At 39.0% G+C, this 15,051-nt stretch overlaps 1 protein-coding gene across 6 annotated transcripts in view; it reads right to left on the reverse strand.

The window, feature by feature from the left end:
• Window positions 1–2,155: 2,155 nt before the first annotated feature.
• The window catches only part of LOC140734798 (DENN domain-containing protein 2A), a 119,733-nt gene continuing 106,837 nt past the window's right edge, over window positions 2,156–15,051 (reverse strand). For all 6 annotated transcript variants that reach the window (XM_073059330.1, XM_073059328.1, XM_073059327.1 and 3 more), the window contains exons 15-20: window positions 12,727–12,904; window positions 9,826–9,867; window positions 8,484–8,592; window positions 6,323–6,562; window positions 5,106–5,192; window positions 2,156–4,905 (exon numbers count right to left, since the gene is read on the reverse strand). In XM_073059330.1, the coding sequence (XP_072915431.1) occupies window positions 4,874–4,905; window positions 5,106–5,192; window positions 6,323–6,562; window positions 8,484–8,592; window positions 9,826–9,867; window positions 12,727–12,904 (688 nt within the window). In that variant the 3' untranslated portion in view covers window positions 2,156–4,873. The remainder of the gene's footprint in view (window positions 4,906–5,105; window positions 5,193–6,322; window positions 6,563–8,483; window positions 8,593–9,825; window positions 9,868–12,726; window positions 12,905–15,051) is intronic.

A 15,051-nucleotide genomic window follows, 5' to 3' on the forward strand; every position in this document is an offset into this window, starting at 1 on the left:
TCCAGGTGATAACACCAGAAATCAAATTGACTTTATTACTATAAACCAAAGATTTAGAAACTCAGTGACTCAATGCAAAACATATCCAGGTACAGACTGTAATAGTGACCGTAACCCAGTAATATGTCAAGTAAAAGTAAAACTTGAAAACTAAAGAAACAAAAACCGGAACAATCCCTTGACTACTCGCAATTAAAGAAGAAATTTACAATTGAAGTAAGGAATAGATTTCAAAGTCTAGAAATAGAATCTGTTGAAGATGATAGCAATCATGTAGAAGTGAAATAGGTTCAATAGGTACATTTAATGTCAGAGAAATGTATACAATATACATTCTGAATTTTTTTACTTCGCAAACATCAATCAAAACAGAGGAGTGCCCCAAAGAATGAATGACAGTTAAACATTCGAACCCCAAAGCCCCCCCCCCCCAGCTCCCCACTCCCAGGCACAAGCAGCATCACAGCAACGACCCCTCCCCACCAACAAAAAAGCATTAGTGCCCTCCACCGAGCACTCAAGCATGCAGCAAAACATCAATTCTACCCTTTATTCAAAATTACATGTATAATCCTGAATAAAAGCACTGAGTCACATGTGCTTATATTTTCAAGTAAGAAAGGGGAGCTTGTTGATCTTGCAGTTTCTCATATCCTACATGATTGTACAGGAATTTTTCTTCAGTAGGAGCCAATAAAAGCAAAGGGAAATTACGCTTTTCTAGTGTTGCTCCAGACTTGCCCAATGAGTAAATTCCTTAAAACGTGCATATGATTGAAACTAAATTTTCCGGGTAAATTCAAAACTCAACAATGTGTTGCAAGACCTCTTTGTGACTGAAACTGAGAATATGAAAGTGAAGAGCTTTAACTCCCACTTGCCCTTTCTTGCATTTTCTTTCAGGAAAAATAAAAGCATTGTTGAGAAATATTATGATGTAACTGTCTCTTCACTGTCTGTTTGAAATTTGACATTCCAGAGACTAGGCTAGGAGCAATCCAATAAGAAAATATTATTAAAGACACCCTAATTCATATCTCTCATTTCTTTTTCTACTTGGTACTTCTTCAGGGAATATTTTTGGTGTTTCCCCTAAAGGACCATGGAGCTGATGCAATGGGTCCACTCTGAGCAGTGTGCATAAAGAATAAAGTGGTCTATATGAAAATGCCATATTGGAGCTCAAGACATTCTTCCATTGCTAGGATGGGTTAGAGCATTCTACAGAACTGTGAAGTTCTTTTGAGAGAGTGGACTGTGAGAGCAGATTGTATTTGACAATATTTAACCAGCAACATGCAGAACATTTTTTTCATCTCCTTGGAAAGGAAAGATTATTATTTTAAAAGAACAAAAAAGCTTATTTCTAGAGATGATTGTCATTCAAAGACAAGCTCATTCAAATGTTGCTACTGGAACAAAATTCCATGCCATATTTGGCAGTGTTCAAGTGAAGTGGTTCATTTTGATAGGTCAAATATGATGGCAGAATATAGTGTTAATGGTAAGACTCTTGGCAGTGTGAAGGATCAGAGAGATCTTGGGGTCCAAGTCCATAGGACAAAGCAGCTGCGCAGGTTGACTCTGTGGTTAAGGCGTATGGTGTATTGGCCTTCATCAATTGTGGAACTGAATTTAGGAGCCGAGAGGTAATGTTGCAGCTATATAGGACCCTAGTCAGACCCCACTTGGAGTACTGTGCTCAGTTCTGGTCACCTCACTACAGGAAGGATATGGAAGCCATAGAAAGGGTGCAGAGGTGATTTACCAGGATGTTGCCTGGATTGGGGAGCATGCCTTATGAGAATAGGTTGGGTGAGTCTTCTCTCCTTGGAGCAACGGAGGATGAGAGGTGACCTGATAGAGGTGTATAAGATGATGAGAGGCATTGATTGTGTGGATAGTCAGAGGCTTTTTCCCAGGGCTGAAATGGTTGCCACAAGTGGGCACAGGTTTAAGGTGCTGGGGAGTAGGTACAGAGGAGATTTCAGGGGTAAGTTTTTTACTCAGAGAGTGGTGAGTGTGTGGAATGGGCTGCTGGCAACGGTGGTGGAGGCAGATATGATAGGGTCTTTTAAGAGACTTTTCGATAGGTACATGGAGCTTGGAAATATAGTGGGCTATGGGTAAGCCTAGTAATTTCTAAGGTAGGTACATATTCGGCACAACTTTGTGGGCCCGTATTGTGCTGTAGGTTTTCTATGTTTAACTGTGAACAATTTTCTGAGCAAACAAATTCTAAACAACATTTATCCATCCTAAAGTAGGATGTACAGCTCTCTATTCCACCCTAGTTTGTTAGGCTTGTGTCTTGCTAAACAATAGTAACACCTTAAAGCAGTACACATAATTCACAAAGTATTTAGAAAACCCTGAGATGATGGGGGAAAGAAAATGGCTGCATTCATGAAAGTTTTTCTTGTACATTGAAAATGATTTTTAAATTGAGCATATTTTTTTTTAAAAAGTCTTTATTGAACATTCATACCCAAAATACAAACAGATTTTGATTAATTAGGTCACAGAAATAAATAGAATTTTCCTTAAGTTACATGAACAGATCTCAGGATTTGTAGTATTACACTCTATAAGAACAAAGAGCATGTCTGAATGCTGGTTGGGGACTATTTTGTTTTGAACATGCTCCTAAATCCCTTTAATTATTAGACATTCTAGTCAATGTATTGTGGAATTGTGAATATTCTCATTTTTTCTCCTTAAAACATTTAGCTTATATATGTTCAGGTTGTCTGCTTCAACCTCTGATCCTTAATATCCAGGACTCCTTAGGATGTTTTTCTCTAACTCTCCCTCCATCCTCCTCCTGCTGTTACCATCATTTGGTGCTCCAGCTAACTCGTGTGGACACATTCAGCAAATCGGTAATTTCCTCAAGCAAAGGGACTCAGCAGTATTCAAGACTATGGTTTTCTTTAAATTCTAGCTTTTTTTGCTAAAAGCCAGTACAGAAGTCTCAAAATATGCCTCTAATGCCTAGTAAAGAAAGGTATCACTTCTTCATGAGCCTTTTATTTAGAAAATGCAGGTGAACCTTTGTGCCTAATGAAGTCATGCAGTGAACACAACTCAACACTGAATTTATAATCACCCAAGAAATGCTCTGATTAGTTCTAGAATATACTGATACCCTAAACTCCAGCACCAAAGCAATCACTGTCTTTGAAGTTCTCCACACTTTTCTTTTAATATATCCTAGTTGATCTGCAGAGAAGGCATTAAGTTTCATTAAAATATTGTCCTCCGAGGATAGGCAATGAAATAAAGATAACCTTCCCCATCCATAACCAATGCTGTTCAGATTTCAATTGTATTTCATTCAGGGATCAGGACCAAGGTCAATCCTTCTGGAATACGCGCTTATTGAAAACTGAACAGGCATATAATAAGTACCACATTGCTTTCAAGCAGCAGGAGATTTTGAAGCAATTTAGTATTACCAGGAATCTGTAAACTAAAAACCCATCGTGATCATGTTGATAATACAGTGGTGTCAATGCTAAACTATTCTTCCATCTTTGTCCAAGAGCTATATTACAGTGATTGAACAATCAGTGCCCTTTTAGCTATGTCAGTTTAAATTCTTACAGCTTCTTTACAATTTGTGTTATCTTGGGATTTTGTAAACATTGTAATTATTTTGGTATAGTACCATCTCTTACTTTTGTCCCATGTGGTCGGTAGAGCAACATACAAGCATTGGTAAGCAAAACTAGGTTCTCAGAATCTTCTTAAGACATTATAAGAGAACATTAAAATCTCTGACCAGGAGATTATATGTTACATCATTGCAGCCTCTGGCCAAAGTGGCAGTGTTCTTCTGTTTTAAGGCTGGTGTAGGTCAGTTCCTTGTGTAGTTGTAAACTTTTGATATTTTTGTAAATGCAATGTACAGTACAAAAGGCAGAGATACAAAATCTATGGCATGTTGTCTCCTGACTACCTCCTTAATGACCTTGACCAATAATTTCAAACCTTGCCCCGTTACCTGCTGCTTATTTCAATATTGGGGCAATTTGCTCAAAAATGGCAGCCACTATGCACTAATAAACCTTGGACAATGAACTGTTACTGGATCACATTTAATTTAAACTATAGAGATAGCTATCAATTACATTTTCAGATTTCCAATTGTTTTAAACATTGATAGGAAATGTCATCTCCAGTAACCCTCAGTGTATTATAGCACAGTGATAGTTGTGTGTTTTGAGATTTTAGAGTCTTTTGCATTGTGTCAGTAATATACAGGGACCTCTGCTGCACCTTACTCCTTCAGAGCATTGGTCTGTCATCAGCCAGTGAGTAGATAAGGCAGGGTTGGGTGAACAGACTTCTTTCCATGGTGAACAACAGATAAATGACATCAATGGCATTCAGCTGACAGATACATCGTGCTGTGATCTCAAGGGTAAACCCAAGTAAAGAATCTAAAAATCACCTTAAAAAATTCACATATTTACAAATGTTCTCCTTTTATTTCTTCTTTCCCTTCTGGCATTTCCATCTCTAAAAATGGCCCTGTCAAAAGATGCTTTCTTCTCCCTCGTTGCTCTGCTTCATCCAAGAAGCAAACTTTATCTGTGGGGTGTTACACATATCAAATGAGAGCAGAAAGCCAGGCTGAGATGATGCAGATTTTTAGACAAGTCTAAATAACAAAGAGTCACGGGAATTGATTTAATTTTCCCTCAAGGCTTTCACATTTAGAGTGAGAACGACTCTGATATAACAGCCTTCTTGTGTCTCTGTGTGTATTGATGTATTGCCAATTTCAGATCGAAGAACCACTGATTAGAGAAAAACAGTGATGGCTGGTTCTAGCCGTCTTTGCCATTAAAATAGTTCGAAAAGTTGTTTACTTCTTGTGAAGAAATTTCATTTTACTACCTAAAAAGACAAAACAATTGATTAGTTTTCACAATATTAACAGCTGGAGTACCTGTGCAGAAACATCAAACACCACAAAAGAACTGTCTAGCTGCACAAGAAATGGCAGTGTTATAGTGGAGATGAACTACAAAGACTCATTTTAAAAATTTGGTTTGGTGAAGCTCTACACAAACGATGTCTGAAAAAGAATACATTACCTAGACCTCTAAGGAATCGGTTCATCCCTCTTTGTTCACTCCCTGGGAGAGTTTCAAGATAGTCCTGTGCTCTAACTTCAAATAAACCTACAGAAGACCAAAAAAAAAATCATCCTGGGCAGGACAAATGTGTCAAAACACAGAACAGAATATCATTTCCAGGTATTGCCCGTGGGCTTGCCGAAAATACACAGGCAGGTACATGTTAGGGCACATCTTCAGATACATAAAATTTCACAATGATTGAGTCATACAACATATAAACATCCCTTTGGTTCAACTTGTCCATTCTCATCTTAAGTCAGGTTTCAGTGAGTCAAACTTTAAACAAATCATAGTAATAAATGTTCAACAGAATTGATTTTGGGGTAACTTTGATCCCTTCTCTGTTAAAGTTCAATAGGACAAAGGGATTCAGTAAATTGGCATGATGGGTATTTAATGTGCTGTGCTTCCCACAGAAACAGGATAATTGACTGAATAACACCAATTCACAATGCAAAAGATTTCTGCTCCCATCTCCAGAATAAGATTATATTATCCCTTTTCCACCAAGGGTCTTTTGTAAGGGTGGGAGTGACAGAAAATTTCCAAAAAATATCCTTGCAATTGGAAGCTTGGGATGTTTATATGTGCTTACACACAGCATTCATCCACCCAGCCTTCTTTTAAGCAAAGGCATGGGCGTAGCTGGTATTGGATTCTTTGGCATCTACCGTAGCTTTAGCCAAGAAAAGGCTGACGGAGGCCAACTGCTATCGACTCTTTCAATGATGTGTAAGTTTAGTTAAAAGGAGCAATCTAACCAGTGGATATTTTTCTTTGTCCCAGTACCAAGCCAGTAAAAAAAAGGGGGTCATTCTCATTCTCCTGTCAAATGGTAAAATAACAGCTATGTATAGAAGGTGAGCTGTGCTACAGCAGCATCACTGCAGGAAGTGCTGGATGAAAAGTTACATTATCAAAGTGAATCCTTTCCAGTAATATTTTATAACTACTTTATACTAAATGTTCTGTTCAGTGTAGCAGAGAGGATTATTTTAGTTGTGACTCTGAATAAGAAGTTTGATTACATTTTGTTAAATGTTTTGCATAGCAATGATTTGTATTGGCTTTTTAATGTATGGAAACCGGCTGATCAAAGATGCGAATGAGTTAAACAAGTGGTTAGAGAAAAGAGAGGGAGGAGGAGCCAGCACTATGTCCCAAATCCTCACCTTTCACCCCGAGCTTCCTCAGCTCTCGATCTTGAATAAATCCTCCAAACATCTGTGTCTCCATGAAAACCTCCAGAAACCGGCGGACACTTTTTGATGAGATAGATTTACGAAATGCCTCCCATAGGAAAATTCTTTCATCCTTCTCATTCGATGTCATGTACAAGGAGTAGTGACCTACTATTTCCACAAAGAAGCGGACAAAGGTCTCAGATACCACAGTATTGAGGGAGCCAAGACCTAGAAAGGGAAAAAAAATTTAATTCAGGCATCTGTTTCAGAGAGGCTTGAATGTACCCATGAGGATAATGTCTCCTATGCTTAAATATTGCTATTTCTGTTTTTCTGTGTCCATTTGCTTCTCATTTTGCTCTAAAGTAGTTGTCTCCATCTCTTGGAAAGAGTTGAATTCAGATGCATTACATCAGTTATGTAGGAAACTGGAGCAATGTTAGTGCAGTTTCAATGGCAAGGGGAAAGACTGAAAACAATAACGCTGAACAGGTAGCTAACAGCATTAACAAAAGTTTATTACATTTGCCATGTAATCAGTGAGACTTGGTTTATCTAACTCAGGTTAGTGCAAAATCTAAAGCTAATCTCAAACTAAATTTTAAAGAAAATTATATCCAATCATTGGCATATGAATTGATTGAGAGGTGTGGGGTGATAATTTAATGGTTTAGTTTGGTATCTTCAAATATCAACAGTGTTTTTAATGTACCAGTATTCAGAGCTCTCAGACATATATCTGAAAGATTCACATTATACTCGAGAGAATTGGTAATAAGGCTGGGGGTATTTAGAAAGTGTTACTGAATGTAAGCCTATGGAATCAGTTAGGATAGATGGATGGTGCATTCGTCCTCAATTACTGATTACAGGTTTGATTTATTTTCTTTGGTTCCATTTCATTTTTCAAAGGGTGCTTGAGTTGTATCTGAAATGATATGTTGCGTATTTTTCTGAATCCTCAAGGAAAAGGGAAAGAGGAATTCTTGTAAGGAAAGGAAAGGTTTTTTTTAATGAACATGAACCCTAGTTAGTAAAAAAAAAAAAATCAAGGAAGTACAGATTTAAACAACTATAAAAAGGGGTTGTTGTTCCTGTGTGCCTTGTGGCGCATCAGGCAACAACCTTGTCATTTATTTAGCATTTGTCTAGTGCTTTTTTTACAAGGCCAAGTTGTTAGCTTGGCATTCAAACCAGCACAGATGGAAAGCATGTAAGGATTTGGTCAGATTCGAACCTGCTATCACTCTCCTAGAAGTCCGATGTGGATGTTGCTACACCATCAGCCTGCTTATAAAAAGGGAGTGTTAAAATAAATGGTTTTTTTACACTGGATTGTTACAATGCGGAATGCATTTCCCCAATGTATGACTCTAATAAAAAAATCAACATTTTCAGTTCAGCTGAAAACAAATGCTTTAGGGGCCATCTGGTATCTCCAACAGCAACCTTTTTTATTGTTTCATTCTATGTATAATTATTTCATTTACTGGTTTGTCATTTCTAAAGTGTATCTATTATTAATAAACCTTTACTACAGTTTGTGTATATACTACAATAACATGAACTTTGCTTTTGGCATTCTCAGATCTTTACTCAGTGTGACTGTAGTTAGCCAGTACATTCAAGCCCCACTCCAGAAATTAGAACACAAAATCTAAGATGAGATTTCAACATAATACTGAAGGATTATTATCAAATGTGCCAACTTAATAACAAGTTGTTAAACTACAGCCCCTTTGGTTGTCTACAGAGGGTGAAAAGATTTTTATGGCATTATCTTGAGTATCTGGACAGCTATTCTTAGTGAAACGGAGCACAGAAACAAAGTGTCTGCTCAACATCACATCTGCCAAACCAAGATAAACCCCAAATATTTACTGCCCCATTGTACGTGGACAACAGTAGAGGATTGTTTGCAGAGCTTGTGATTTGCTTTCAGCCTTGCTGAACAGAATTGTACGGCAGGTTATTTTGGAAACTCAACTTTGCTATCACAATTTGACAAACTGGATTATCCTACTGCCTGTGATGTAAACTCCACCTGTACTTTCTGTTTGTGGTATTACTGTTCATTATCACTTATCTGCGGTCAGCCACCCCGGTGACTTCTGTAAATCTATTAGGTAAGGATTCTTGATTTCCTTACCATCTAATACAGTGTCCTCTTCTTGACTGACCAGCTCATTACGTATCTCCAAAACATGCTCCAGTGCCACCTGCAGTTTACGTGGTAGAATGGAATCCTCATCGTCCACCTAACAAAAATAAAGGAAACAAATAGAGAGTGGTCGTATGGACAAGCAGTGACCATTAAGATTCTTTGGCAACCTGCATGAGTTACCAGCAATGAGCTCCGTGTTGTCAGCAGCTGATACTTTAGGAGATGCTGCATGTTTGGAAATGCAGTCATTCCAGTTGGTTACTAAGACTAATCTAATACAAACACTTAAAAATACTCTGGCACTTTTTGAAATAGTGCTGAGGCTTCTCCCAGTCTCCAGTAATGTTTATCCCTCAACAAAATCTAGATTAACTAGCCATTCCTATCATTGCTTTGTGGGACTTCCCATGTGAACATTTAATCTGTTGCAGCAATTGCCCATTAAATAATGATGATTATACTTCAGATATGATTAAAGATTATGTTTCGATGTGACAAATAAAGCTACAGGGCAATGCACTGTTTGCATCAACGGCCAACAGTCTGAGATGTGTGTTCCAACAGCCTGCAATTGTCGTGCCTCAAACCAACAGAGCATGCCTACTACTTACTAATCCAGAACGTCTCTGGAATATGGGAGGAAAGTGATGTGGTCACATGTAGACAATAGAAACTCCTTACAGACTACAGTGGAATTTGAACCTGGATCTTACAGCTAGTGCTGTAAAATGTTATGCTGGCCGCTGTGTCACCAATGCTTTAGCATACATATTTGCAAAATGCTTTGGGACACTTAAGATAAATAACATGCTTTACAAGTACAAGTTTTATAAGACCATAAGATATAGGAGCAGAATTAGGCTGGCCATTTGGCCCATCAAATTTCCTCCGCCATTTCATCATGGTTGATTCAATTTTCTTCTCAGCCCTAATTGCGTGCCTTCTCCCCATACCCTTTCACGCTCTGGCAAATCAAGTATTATGCCCATACTAAGACCGTCGTCACTGAGGTTGGAGTCGCTCACTAATCATGCCTCCATTCTATTGACTTTTAATTTGTTTTTACAGAACAGCGAGAGCAAATCGGGAACCAGTTTTACAGCTCTCCTTTTACTTTCACACAAATTCAGGTGGTTTCTTACAGTATTACGTAAAACACCTTGGTGGAATGCCTTGTCCCTTTCCTTCGAGTCTCTTATTCATCCTTAAGTGTGGAATCATTCCCCATCCCCAAACACATCACATAGAATTCACTATACACACAAGTGGGAAGCTAAGTGAAAGGATTTTATCTTATCACAGTTTGTGAAGCTGAAACATCACTTACCTGCCTGAGAAACTTGTTTGCCCCAAGATTAACTACAAGCACCTTAAAAAAGAAATTTAAAAAAGTTTCATTCCACATGCGAAATCTCAAACAAGATAACCATCCAATCAGTCAACAAGAGTAACATCAGCCAAAATTAACAGGAAAAATATGTTGTACTTTGTATATAATGAGAGGTTAATTCAGGATTTTGCAGCTCACAAACTTGGAAACCACTCCCTGGGAAGCTGGCTGGTTAGTGGTTCAGGATGAAATAAATTGAAGGTGGGTCTCTGAGATGAGATGAACTTCAAGACAAATTCTTTAACTGTAGGATGGTGCTATTGGTAGCTGGACTGGATTCAAAACCAAGTTCCTAATGTGATAGGATAGTATACCAATCTCACAGTACAAGGTATTTTAAAACCATAAGACACAGGAGCAGAATTATAGGCCATTCAGCCCATCAAGCCTGCTCTGCTATTTCATCATGGCTTATCCACTTCCCTCTCAATGCCATTTTCCTGCCTTTCCCCCAATAATCTTTCACACCCTGTCTAATCAACCTCTGCCTTAAATAAACCCAATGACCTGACCTCCACAGCCATCTGTGGCAACAAATTCCACAGATTCACCATGCTCTGGCTAAAGAAATTACTCATCTCTATTCTAATCCACAGCCATCCGTGGCAACAAATTCCACAGATTCACCATGCTCTGGCTAAAGAAATTACTCATCTCCATTCTAAATAGTCCTAAACTCTCACACCTATAGTCTCCACATGGTCTCCACATCCACTCTGGATTTTTCAACATTTGATAGGTTTCAATGAGATTTCTACCCCCATCCCCATTCTTCTAAGTTCTAGTGAGCAAATGAATAAGCCTTTCATTTGTGGAATCATTCTTTCGAACTTCCTCTGAACCCTCTCCAATGTCAGCATGCCCTTTCTTAAATAAGGGGCTCAAAACTGCTCACAATACTCCAAGTGAGGCCTCACCGGTGAGTTATAAAGCCTCGGCATTTTACAGTTGTTTTTATATTCTGGTCCTCTCAAAATGAATGCTAACATTGCATTTACCTTCCTCATCACAGACTCAAACCACAAAAGACCCTCAAATCATTTTAGCTCTTTAATAAAACAATGTTCCTAAGCAAAAATAGAAAACGCGGTAAATATTCAATAGCTCAGGCCACGTCTATGGTAATAGAAAATATTTAAAGGTTGAAGCTCCTCATCAGACCTTTCATCTTTGACCTGAACTGCTTCCCATAGATGTGGCTTGAGCATTTCCAACATTTTCTGTTTATTTTAGATTTCCAGTATCTACAGTTTTTGTTTCAATTTTCATTCAATGTTCTGAGGCACTCTGGAGAAAATAAGTACAAATCACAGGGAAGCCACCTAACCTTTTTCACTCATTTATTTAGGTAGAATGTAAAAACTAAATATACAACTGGACCTTAAACGAGTCTTAAGTTTTTTTTTCCCCTCTATTACAGAAATTTCAATATGGAGAAAATCTTATTAATATTACTTAAATTCTCTTTTCTAATAGTTTGAAGCTGTAACTCCTTGTCCTTCTCAAGCAATTTATTTCAAAATAAATTTTCAGACTTAACTATCTTGTGCAAGGTTGCACTTTGGATATTCCCTAATAAGGCTAAGAGGACCATCTTTCTCCCAATCTCCAATGGGATTCACCACCAAGCACCTCTTTCCCTCCCCCCATTTTCTGCTTTCTGCAGAGATCACTCCCTACTCAACTCCCTTGTCCACTTGTTCTTTCCCACTGATCTCCCTCCAGAGTATGTATCCTTGCAAGCGGAACAAGTATCACACCAGCCCCTACACTCCTTCATCACTATCATTCAGGACCCCAAACAGTCCTTCCAGGTGAGGCAACACTTCACCTGTGAGTCTGTTGGGGTCATTCCCGGTGTGGTCTCCCATATATCGGTGAGACCCGACATAGACTGGGAGACTACTTCACTATGCACTAATGCCAGGAAAAGCAGGATCTCCTGATAGCCAGCCATTTCAATTCTACTTCCCATTCCTATTCCGACATGTCAGTCCATGGCCTCCTCTACTGCCACGATGAGGCCACAATCAGGTTGGAGGAACGCCACCTTATATTCTGTTTGGGTAGCCTCCAACCTGATGCTATGAACATTGATTTCTTGAATTTCCAGTAAATGGCCTCCTCACCATTCTCCATTCCTATTTCCCTCTCTCACCTTAACTTCCTATCTGCCCATCACCTTCCTCTAGTGCTCCTCCTCCTCCCCCCTTTCTTCCTTGAACTTCAACCCTCTCCTATCATATTTCCCTTCTCCCCAGCCATTTATCTCTTTCACCAATCAACTTCCCAGCTTTTACTTCAACCCCTCCCCCGGTTTCACCTATCACCTACCAGCTTGTACTTCTTCCTCCCTCCCCCCACCTTCTTACTCTGATTTCTCATCTTCTTTTCTCCAGTCTTGATCAAGGGTCTTGGCCCTAAAAGTCAACCACTTACTCTTTTCCATAGATGTTGCCTGGCCCGATGAGTTCCTCCAGCATTTTGTGTGTGTTACCTTGGATTTCCAGCATCTGCAGATTTTCTCCTGTTTGTGTTTCTACTTACCTTACCCCTTTGATAGTGGCAATCAAGCAAATGTCATACCATTGCCTCACAGTTTCAGTAAACTAGACTCAGCACTAAAGGCATGGATCTGAGTGAAGTGCAACATATTTAGATCATACCTTCTACCTTGCTTTCTGATCTATTGGCCATGTTGCTAAGTCGCTGTCTATGAATTGACTAAATATTCTCAGTCTCGTTCAGCTTTATCTTTGGTTATTTCAACACCATCCATCAGGTATTCCCCATTGTCTTCATTCATAAAATACCTCTCAATAAAACACTGCTTCTTACCTCTTCCAGTGGCAGATCCTTCAACTTGGACAGGGAGCTGGAGAGAAGTCCTATCAGAAATGGAGTGGGGGAGCAGGCTATGTCAATCATGGATGGAGGTAGAACAGGGATGTAGGTGTGCTGCCAGGCAAAAGGGTAGAGGAGAGCCATCACTGCGTGGCAGCACTTGGACAGAGTACTGCAAGAGGAGAATTTAAAAAGCTGGTGAGAAGATCTTATTCCACGATAGAACACACACAATTAACAGACTCTAAAAACAACCACTTTTTACAGTCCTGATAAACACAAGACCAGCATTCCAGGAACAGGTACGCTAGTTTCAGTACTGCATTGTGCTCTGCAGAGCAAGATGAAGCAAGAGCAAGATTATTACAGAAATAATCTGTTTTTTTTAACTTGCTAAATCTATGTATGTTCATCAAAATTAATATCTTGGTCAATAATATAGAATTAAATTAGGTTTCAATTTGTAAAACTAATAATACTGATGTTACCAATATGGTAACTATTAAAAATCTAATGAACTTGCTGCAACTTACAGCTCTACAATCACAGAGACATTATCTGTTTGGCTACGTGCCACATACTTCCCGGCCCACAATCATGATCCCAGTGTCCAAGCCGTTTACAGCCTTAGTGTATCACCACAGGTACCATACACAAGTCTCCGACATCATTTCAAACTGGTTTACCCTGAGCTTCAGCTGAGGTGGTGTGTGTGTCCTTGAGCAAGGCACTTTAACCACACACCGCTCCTGCACGTTTATAGCCCAGTGGCAGCAGTATGGACAAGACAACTCTACTGTGAAAATGGTCGGGAGCGGATACCCTGATTTTCTGAGTCCATAATAAAGTCAGTAAGTATGAGGATGGATGGCCTCTACCCAAAGGGGGCCAGGACCTCCTCCAACCATTTACAGAAACAGCAGTGGCAGAAGATAAAGGTCATTGCCATGAGAGGGGCTCCAATCCCATAAGAAGCCTCAGGTGGCAGAAAATGAGTCTCTACGCCAGCAGACTGTCTCAGCTGCTGTTTGCAAACTCATTACCGTTTTTTTCTCTTTATGTTCAGAAACACATTAAATGCAGTTGAAATTATTTATATTTTAAGCAGCAAAAATATAAAATGATAAATGTTAAAATCATTAATTAAAAATACTCAGTAAAATATAGAAGCGAACAAAAACACATCAGCTTCCTTTTTAAAGAAAATTAATAAATGCATTCAAATGGAAGAGTCATTGCTTATGCACCACCATAGCTGACGTGAAGCTGAGAACTGGATTCAGGGTGCGTCCAGCCCCCTTGAAACAAAAGGAGAGCCCAGGAGCAGAGCAGAAGGGTAGCGACTCTGATTTCTGACCTCCTGGCTGTGCAAGCTGAAAGTACATTGAACAGTAAGGGCTGAACAAGGGACAGTTCTGCAAAAATGCGCAGAGGCACAATCTAGCCCTTTGATAGAATGCCAAAAGAAGTTCAATGACCTGACATGTACAGTCAAACTCAATTAATGTGCCTTTAAAACACCATCTTCCATCAAATAACCACTCTTGTTACAAGGTCCACATACTTAGCAACAATCTTTATTAATCATAGCTTGGACTAAGCATTTACTTGGCCCATGTGCCACGCACCCAAACACTGCACACAATGCAAATTCACAGCTGATAAACCATGACAGGAACAACAAATAAATTCCAAAGCATTAACTTCCCTCTCTCTTGCAGTACAGGATAGTACACAGTCAATGACAAACCTGAGACAGGACGTGTGTAGTTGCAATATTTCAGTACACCAAGACAGTCCACAATACACAATGGCAATTTGCATCACGGGGATGCCACAATCCTGCTAAATCCACATGCCTGCATTGCTGGAAAATCAATAAAAATCTCCACTTTCAGAAAATCTAAAACAGGTGCTGGAAACATCAGATTAGGCAGCATATTTGAGAACATACTGTAGAACTGTACAGCACTGGACAGGTCATTTGGACTTAATCCATGAAACAGACTTAATATTTTCCAGTGCTAATGAAGGATCAGATCTATTCAGTAAACCAAGTTTGTGTATCTTCCATGCTCGAACCAACTACTGAGAATGGAAAATGTTCCTTTCTCTGCCTTTAAATACTTTTCGAACTGAAGAACACACAAGGACATTTAAAAAGATGGAATAAATTGGGAATTTAAAACACAATGAACTCAAAAAATATAGATTTTTCTAATCTGGGAATAAGCTTAAAAGTTTTAATGAAAAAACATACTGTTTTACTTCATTATGTGTGTGCAATAGCTTGAATAATAAGATTATGGGCTGAATACA

Source organism: Hemitrygon akajei, chromosome 10, assembly GCF_048418815.1.
Source record: "Hemitrygon akajei chromosome 10, sHemAka1.3, whole genome shotgun sequence".
Lineage (NCBI taxonomy): Eukaryota > Metazoa > Chordata > Chondrichthyes > Myliobatiformes > Dasyatidae > Hemitrygon > Hemitrygon akajei.